Source organism: Helobdella robusta (assembly GCF_000326865.2).
Source record: "Helobdella robusta unplaced genomic scaffold HELROscaffold_9, whole genome shotgun sequence".
Lineage (NCBI taxonomy): Eukaryota > Metazoa > Annelida > Clitellata > Rhynchobdellida > Glossiphoniidae > Helobdella > Helobdella robusta.
The window spans coordinates 4,561,313-4,571,312 of record NW_008705512.1 but is presented as its reverse complement, the minus strand read 5'-3'; the positions used below and the strand labels follow the sequence as shown (position 1 = coordinate 4,571,312).

At 34.4% G+C, this 10,000-nt stretch overlaps 1 protein-coding gene across 1 annotated transcript in view; it reads left to right on the top strand.

Moving 5' to 3' along the window:
- HELRODRAFT_189940 (hypothetical protein) overlaps positions 1–6,794 on the top strand; it is a gene marked incomplete at both ends in the record, with an annotated part of 13,478 nt that extends 6,684 nt beyond the window's left edge. The window contains 15 exons of the mRNA XM_009033310.1: positions 321–446; positions 657–827; positions 943–1,326; positions 1,482–1,748; positions 1,884–2,012; positions 2,247–2,903; positions 3,058–3,188; positions 3,441–3,795; positions 3,894–4,184; positions 4,287–4,385; positions 4,483–4,635; positions 4,824–5,092; positions 5,417–5,492; positions 5,753–5,791; positions 6,532–6,794. Of these exons, the coding sequence (XP_009031558.1) occupies positions 321–446; positions 657–827; positions 943–1,326; positions 1,482–1,748; positions 1,884–2,012; positions 2,247–2,903; positions 3,058–3,188; positions 3,441–3,795; positions 3,894–4,184; positions 4,287–4,385; positions 4,483–4,635; positions 4,824–5,092; positions 5,417–5,492; positions 5,753–5,791; positions 6,532–6,794 (3,410 nt within the window). The remainder of the gene's footprint in view (positions 1–320; positions 447–656; positions 828–942; positions 1,327–1,481; positions 1,749–1,883; positions 2,013–2,246; positions 2,904–3,057; positions 3,189–3,440; positions 3,796–3,893; positions 4,185–4,286; positions 4,386–4,482; positions 4,636–4,823; positions 5,093–5,416; positions 5,493–5,752; positions 5,792–6,531) is intronic.
- Positions 6,795–10,000: the final 3,206 nt, after the last annotated feature.

Genomic DNA, 10,000 nt, shown 5'->3' with positions numbered 1-10,000 from the left:
CATCATCATCATCTTCTTCTCTCTTTTATCGTCATCATCTTCTGTTTCATTGTCATCGTTCTGGCCAGTATCGTCGCTATTTTCATTTTCATCATCATTGTCATCATCTCATCACTCGTTATCATTATCGTCGTCTTTGTTCGTTTCGTTATTTTTTTTGCTGGTATCGTTATTGTTATCACAATTCTCGTCATCGTAACAGTTATTATCATTATCATTACTATCGCAAAAATCATCATCATCACAGACCCACCACCACCACCACCACCATCGTCATCACAGACCCACCATCATCATCATTATCCTCATCATCATCACAGACCCACCGAAGAATGTTAACATAAGCATAGAATCTCCGAAAGGAGGCCTTCTTATTGGTCAGAAGTTGACGGTCACGTGCCATGCAATTGGCGGGAACCCCACGCCTGTCATGGAGTGGAGGAAAAGTTAGTGATGATGATGAAGATGACGATGACGATGATGATGACGACGACGACGAAGATGATGATGATGATCGACATTGTTACCACTTTAATCCTCCTCCTCATCATCATCATCATTCCCATCGCCAACCAATCAATCATCTATCCCCTCCTTCCAACCAATCACCAATTGCCTCAACCACCCACACTCCACCACACCACCCCACCACACAGCCTTCAATACGCACAACTTCAACCCAACTCAACACACGATAATGAACGGAAATCAAGTCATCTCAAAGCTGACCTTTGACCTAGATAGCGAGGATAATGGGGTCACGCTGTTTTGTATTGCCCGCAATGAAGCGGCCACCGTACAGAGATCCGAAACTTTATACGTCAATTGTTCGTTTTTTTTTAAATTCAAATGTAATTTCAATTTTCATGAATTTAATTAATTGTTTTAAAAGTGAATTTAAGATGTAAATAGTTTTATTTTTTTATCGATTTTTTCCGCCAGTTCCACCGAAGCAGGTGACCATAGAAACACACAACCCCAACTACATCAGTCGCAAAGAAAACAAAGAAATGTCTCTGACCTGCGTCTCTGATTGGTCAAACCCGGCGGCAAACATCACGTGGTACATAACAAGTTACAACAACAACAACGACGATGACCTCAACATGATCCAACTATACAACGTTGAAAACTCCATCGACAACACAGTGAACAACAACATCAACAACAACATCAACATGGTGAGCGGCCACAAAGGTTACAAAACAGTTAGCAAGGTCAAGTTTATTCCGATGTCACGTGATCACGGGTCAACGGTCATCTGCAGGGCGACCAATCAGATTACGGGAAGCACAGTCGAAAGAAATGTTACTTTAAAAGTCGATTGTGAGTTTTGATAACGACGGTTATGATGAAGATAAAACAAAATAGAATAATTATTATGACAATAATTATTATAGTAAATATATTATGTTAAATAATTATAATGACGTGGCTATTGATGATTTTGAAAAATAATTTATTTTATTTTTGAATTTCAGATAAACCGCGTTTCATTGAGATAAAACCATCAGTATTCAACGCCACCGAGGGCAGTTCTCAGGCGTCTATCAAAGCTCTCGTTCACGCCTACCCACCCCCGGACAAATTTTATTGGCAGGTCAACGGCAGGAAGGAGGGGCCATTTAACTGGAATCGACCAATCACGTTCGCCAATTTGCGTATGTCGGCCCGGGTCGTGAAAAAACTGTTTAAAAGTGGTCTCGATATGAATGAAAATTTTGATAAAGATGAACTGCAGAACAATGGTACGCAATATTTTCACATTGAATGTCAATAATAATATTAAAAAAAAAATTAAATAATTATTCATATTCAATTACATATAATTAGTGAACAATTTTATTAAAAGAGTATTATCAACCTCAAAGACGTCCATCTAGGTGCCACTCAAGTGCAAGAGGCGTGGCTTAGCATTAATGACGTCACAAGGTCCGACGAAGGGGTGTACGAGTTGGAAGTCCACAACAACGAAGGGGCGTCCAGGTTGATAATTCAGATGAATGTACTATGTTAGTACTGATGATGATTGCGATGATGATGATGATGATTGCGGTGACGATGATGATGATGATTGTGGTGACGATGATGAAGACTGTGATTATAACAGAAAATTTCATTTGTGTCATACATAATCATGACACAAATGAAATCTTCATGATCATTAGATCATCATCATCATCATCATTAGATCATCATCATCATCATCATCACCCCCGTCACACCATCATCATCATTATCATCAGACCCAGGGACCATATCGGATGACCCACTTTCCCATCCAATCACGACGGCCCAAGAGGGCAGTGACGTCACGCTGGCCTGCCCTTTCCACGGCAACCCCAAGCCCTACTTGATTAACTGGTACAAGAACGGGAGGCTGCTGATTAGCGAAAATAACAACAACAATCAAAATAATAATAAGTATAATAATAATAATAATAATAATAATAATAAATATAATAATAACAACAACAATAATAATAATAATAATAACAATAATGATTATGGTGGTGATGTTTATACTTACAACATGGCCAATAGCAAATACTATTACAACACTAATAACAGCAGTAGTAGTAGTAGTAGTAATAATAACAATAATTACTTATATAATATTGATATCAATAATTTAAGTAATAATAATAATAATAATTGGGTCGTCGAAACGTCGACCAATAGCAAGGAGAGGTATGGAGTTTCAAGGTTGAACATTGGGAAGGTCATTTATGATAATATGGGCGTCTACAAATGTGAAGTTTTCAATGGTATTGGTCAGAAAATTAACCACAGCAAAGATGCTGATAACGATGGTGACGGTGGTGATGATGATGATGATAAGAACGGCGATGATAATGATGTTAATAATAATAATAAGAAAAACATGGCTCTTCTCGTGAACTGTGAGATTTTTATCTATCAATTATGTTTATCATTTTGTTTCATTTCCAATTTTAACCCCGCAATTTTATTGTTGGCCCATCACCATGATCATCATCACCATGATCATCAACACCATGATCATCAACACCATGATCATCATCATCTTACCACCAGACAAAGCCAGAACCCTTGCCCCGAACTACTTCAACAACAAGATTGCAGCCGCAAAGGTCAAGCAGGATGTGACCTTGACCTGTTTAGGGCACGGGTACCCAGAGGTCACAGTTCTCTGGTTCAGACAGCATGTTAGTTAGAATAATGACGACGATGACGACGATAATGATGAGATTTATGCTGCTTGAAATGACGTTATGGTAGTAAAATTAAACATTCGGAGTCATGCTGTGAGATTGCAATATGAATAATAATACTTCTTCAATGTAGCATCTATCGAGTTTTTTGACTTTTGGTGATAAAATTGACAATGATAACAAAATTATTGTACCTAAATGATAACAAAATGATGATGAAATTGATGTTAATGTTAAACTTCTTAGGGAAATGATGCCATCAGGATCAGTCCGAACAACAAACACCACATGAGGACCGCGTCACCGACGATGTCCATGAGGCAGCTGGAATATGCACTTCTCCCACTACCATCTTCGTCATCACAACCATCGTCTTCATCATCATCATCATCGTCGTCTTCATTGTCTTCATCTTCATCTTCGTCGTCTTCATCGTCGTCGTCTTCATCACAAACATCATCGCTGCTGACAGTTGCCAACTTTACTTACGTGTCTACTTTGGAAATTCGAAACATTCAGACGCGGGACATGGGCTCTTACAGGTGTAGGCTTTCTAACGCGCTGGGGTTTGATGACTTCAATATCACTCTGCAGAGTCCTGGTCGGTTTACTAGGCAAATGAATAAATTATGATAATGTAATTACTATATTTAATTGAATTGTGAGGTCGTTCACGTTAATTTATATTAATTTATTCAGACGTACCGTACCCTGCCTCTAATATTTACATAATAAATTCAACCCACGAATCAATCACGTTGTCTTGGTGGGCGGGATTCAACGGCGGCACCAACCAATCATTTCTCGTCAAATACAAAACTTGCCCAATGGCGTACAATGACGAGCCTAATGCTTATGCAAATGAGGAAAATGGATGGGTTAAATATGATAATGAGGCAAAAGAAGGCGAGGCTAAAAATGAGGAATTTGTGGTAAATGTCACAGATTCATCTAGCTTACTGGATCGAACGATTATTTACTCTTTAAATGGTGGGCTTGTTAATTATTATTTTTGAATAATTTTTTGTTGATTTTAATAATTAAAGTAACAAAAATAAATTTAAACTGAAAATTATGTGACGTTTGTCGCAGCATTGACGCTGAATACATGCTATCACGTCGTTATCATTCCATTCAATGAGTATGGATTTGGAAATTCCCCACTTGGTCCGTTTAGGGCCTATACAAATTGTTAGTTTCACTTTCGTTTTTTTACTAGTTTCGCGTTCGATAATGTCCACCAATCGCTAATTATTTAATTTTAACTTTATTTTCTATTTTTCGAAAGCTGAACCACCCCATTCTGAAAGTAGTATCTTCCATTTTGACCAATCCATCTTGATATACGGCTGTGCGAGTCTGGTCGTCATCATGATCCTAATTATTTCCTTCGTCTGTCTCATCAAGAAGATGAAGATGAGGGAGAAAGAGATTGAAAAATGTTTGTATCGAGAAGTGTTTTTGTATTTCTCTACATGTTTTGTATGTTTGTATGTATGTTTGTTTGTTTGTTTTGATAGTTTTTTACTTTTTATTAATATTTTTTATCTGGGTTTTGATTAAATTTACTCGAGAACTTTTAATTCACTTATTTATTTATTCATTTCAACCGACAAAATCCACCAACAGCGTCTACACCGACATTAAAATTCGCGACGACTTCAGGCGCGACCGCTACACCGCAACAACCACCAACGACAACGTCAATGGGACGCCCATTAACGTCGTCGTCATCGTCGACAGCAGCCACGACAACGGCCACAACGACGACGACTTTAGATTTGATAGGCGCGCCACCGCTTGTAGATGACTTCGACTACAGCAGATGTTTTGATACTGCCACACGGAACAACTACAGGCTTAACTTTTATAAAAACAACCACAATGACGACGATGAGGTAGTAGTAGTAACAGTAGTATTAGTAGTAGTAGCAGCAGCAGTAACAGTAGTAGCAGCAGTAGTAGTAGTAGTAATAGTTTTTGCAGTGGTAGTAGTAGAAGTAATGGTAGTAGTAATTGTTGTTTTTTGAGGCAATCAGCTTTTAAGAATTTTCCAGGAATTCAAAACAATTTGGAAGCCCCGATATTCAGTTAGCAGAGTTGCAAAGATAATTGAAAAGTTTAAAAAAATAAAAGCAGCGTTCCATAAATAATAATAATACAAATAATAATATTACAAATAATACAAATAATAATAATAACAATAATAATAATTTTAACAGCCCCCAAGATACAACAGTGCATTTGACAAGTTAAGCCAGACGAACAGCTTATACAGCGGATCTGAGAACTTTAGAGGTATCATCATCATCATCATCATTATCATCATCATCATCATCATCATCCCCGTCATTATCATCATCACCATCAGTATTGTCATCATTATCATAATTGTAGTTGTAATCATTTTCGTCATTGTCACCAACAAAGCTCGTCATCATCATCGTCATTCTCCTCAACAACAACATTACCAACAACCTCAACAACAACCTCAACAACAACATCAACAACATCAACATCAACAACATCAACAACAACATCAACAACATCAACAACAGGTTTTGATGATGATGGTTACGTGAATCAGTTGAGAAAATGTCAGCAACAACGCGCTTATACTCCAACTAATTCCTTATTAAATGCTTCCAGAGTTCGTTGTTGTTGTTGTTGATGATGATGATGATGTTGTTCTTGATGATGATAATGATGATGTTGTTGTTGACTATAATGTATGTAATGATGTTGTTGTTGATGATGCTGTTGTTGTTGATGATGTTGTTGTTGATGATGTTTTTGATCATCAACATCATTATCATAATTATCATCATCACTTTCATCATCATCACCGCTACCATAGATGCACATCTTCCAGAATCCACATCCAATCTTATCGCCGTACAACGAACTCCACCATCATCATCTTCCTCTTCCCCCTCATCATCATCATCACCCTCTCCATTCTCATCCTCATCTTCCTCCTCCCCATCTCCTCCATCATCATCATCATCGTCCTTTCAACCGCGCTGACGACAACGACGATGATGCCACGACGATGATGATGATGATGGCGGATAATAATAGCATCGGCCCTATGAATGGGAATTCCCATAATGCCGGTGCTATAAATAACTGCATGGCGTCATCTGCTATAATTAGCCCGGCTATTTCAGGTAAGGGAATGAGTAAATGAATGAATGATTAAATGAATGAACGAACAAACAAATGAATGAATGAATGAACGAATGAATGAATGAATGAATTAATTAATTATTAATTAATTAATTGATGAATGAATTGATGAATGAATTGATGAATGAATTGATGAATTAATTTTCAGATTCACCCACATTGCTATTAAGCAACAACAACAACAATGACATCAACAACTTTATAAACAACAACATCGACGATGACAACCACGTCGTATTCAACAAGTTCTACAGTCTAACTAAAAACAACAGCTACAACAACAACAACAACATCAATAATAATAATAATAATAACAAGAATAATAATAATAATAATAGTAACATTTACCCATTCAGTCAGCGCAATCCTAATGTATACGTTCCGCCAGAGATCAGGGGCCATCTCGTATAGTCATCACGTGATTAAATATGATAATATGACGTCACGTAGTGATTAAATGACAAAATGACGTCACGTAATGATGAAACGACATCACCTGATGATGATATAACGTCACATGGCGAAGTTACATAGTGATAATGATAATAATGATGATATTTTGCCATATACTATACATACATTTGTATTTGTAAATATAAATAATAGAATTTGTATGCGAGTATAAGTACGTTTACACGTTGCATACATATGTACATTCATACATACGTACACACATACATACATGCAAACAAACAAACAAAAAAACATACTAACGAACAGACAAACATACATATATACAATTATACATACATGCAAAAATACATACTAACGAACAGACAAACATACATATATACAATTATACATACATGCAAAAATACATACATACATAACATATATACAATGCATACATATATACAATACATACATATGTATATACAATTATACATACATGCAAACATATATACATACATACACTCGCATATACAAAACAGTTGTGTGTCTAATTTGTTGTTAAGGAGCAACTAATATTACAAGCTTGTGTCTATATTTTGTAGCTATTTAACCTGTATATTGTTGCAATGATCGTTATTTTGGATAATTATCGTTATCAGCATCATTACCATTGTAATCATTCGTAATCATAATCATCATCGTCATCATCATCGTCGTCGTCATCCCAAAATCATTTAAATAATAATAACAATTTTAATAATAATAATGGGAACATTTTTATATTTTCACCGTAAAAACATGCATGGAATGAGAGAACCATTAATTGTCAATGGAAATCAAAATTAAAATAAATAAATAGTAAAATATAAATATAAATAGTAAAATGTCATGGAATAATCTTCGAAGCTAAACTCGTCATCTTATAAAAGGAATGTGTAGATTAGCCATAGATGGTTCATTTCATTTGCATTTCTATCACAGTGAATACTATGCGAGGACGTAGTTACTGCCAAGATAGTAAGGTTGTTGATAAAAATTCATCAGTCAGAGAGAGACAAATTCAAAAGTATTAAAACAACCCAGAGGGAATATTTCGAATGTATTAATTATAACGTCTGAGAATTTAGGTCTATCGGTCATTAATAATAATAATAATAATAATAAAAATTAAAATAACACAGTTGATCATCATTATATCATTATTATTGTCATAATTACCATCGTTATTATTGTTGTCTTCTTCTTCGTCATCGTCATCATTATTATTATTATTATTATTATTATTATTATTATTATTACCATCATCATCATCATCATCTTTGTTATCAGCGAGCATTTATCTTTTTAAATGCCCTCATGACTTGAATTATGGAATGTTGTACTGTCTCAGTTGAATTCGCTCGCTATTCATTTTTTCCAAGTAATTTATGTCTCATTACGCACCCACACACGCACGCATGCACACACAGACACGCACACATACACAGACACGCACACATACACAGACACGCACACATACACAGACACACACATAAACAAACACACACACGCAAACGTATTTTTTCAAACGTATAATTATTATTACAGTTTTATTCTATTATTATTACTACAGTTTTATTCATATCGTTCGTCATAGTGGCTGCTGTTGTTGTTGTTCATGACTCTGTGCCTTAAAACATACCTTCGTACAAACATACATACATGCATATACACACACATACAAACATACATACATACATACATACATACATACATACAAACATACATACAAACAAACATACATACATACATACATACATACATACATACATACATACATACAAACAAACAAACATACATACATACATACACACATCCATGTACATACATGCACCTACATACACATACATACACACACTTACATTTGTAAATAAACGACATTTATCTTTATTAAATTGTAACAAAAACTTTGTATTAAAAACATTTTATTAAAAAATATGAATAAAAATATTTATATATATATATATACATATGCGTGTTTTTAAAATATTAAATTTGTATACTCAAATAAAGACAATACAAAAAATACAAATAAAACAAACAAATGTTAGAACTGGGATCGGAAAGGATTGAGCATGGCTGATGAACAATGTCTGTCTGTCTGTCTGATGTTTGTCTGTCAGTGTATGTATCTATCACTCTATATGTTTGTCTGTCCCTCTGTGTTTTTGATTGTGTGTACGCACGAGCATGCATGATTAAAAGAATGAACGAATGAAAAAAATATTGAAGGAATGAATGAACAAACTAATGAATTAATGAATGAACGAACTAATGAATGAATGAACAAATAAATAAATGAGTGAATGATAGATTAAAAGTTTGGTTAGTTAAAACAATAAATCTAACCTAGCTAGTTAGCTAATTAATTAGTAAGTCAATTGATCTTATTTGAACGCGGCGAATCTGCAACCCTTAATTAATCAATCAATCCAATCAATTAATTAATAAATGTTATTAATTAGTTTAACAAAACTAAACTCTGTATCAAATAATACAACGCATGAACAAAATTTAAAATTAATTGAAAAAAAAAAACTAGATAAAATGAACGAATAAAATGGCATTTATAAAAGAATAAATAGGTAGTGTGTGTGTGTGTTTGTGTCTGTGTGAGAGATAATAGATACATATCAATATCAATAGATACATATATATATAAGCGTGTTATTTATATATGATAATGATATATGCTTATATTGAAGCTTCAAGGTTAACGAAAATTTTCTTTGAAAATATAAAATTATGATATTTTTTAAGTTAAGTTATCGAGTGAACGCTATATAAATCAGTTATTATTAATTGTTTAATTATTATTTTAATTATTATTATTGTTACTATTATTATCAACATCATTATCGTCGTCTTCATCATCATTAACATTACATTGATATGAAATTTTTATATATAAGATTCTCTAGTTTCATTGGCTACCCATAGCCCGTTTGGTTGTTGTTGTCGTTGTTGTTGATGTTTTTGCTGTTGTTGTTGATGTTGTTGTTGATATTGTTGCCTAAAAGTGTTGGGCAATGTATTATAATGGTTGTATTCGTTGTCGAGTTGATGTACTTTGTCGCTAAAACTGTTAATGAAGTTGATGTTTTTGTTGTTAATGTTGATGTTGTTGCTGATGTTGATGTTGTTGTTCTTGTTGGCGTTGTTGATGTTTCTGGCAGTAGAATGAG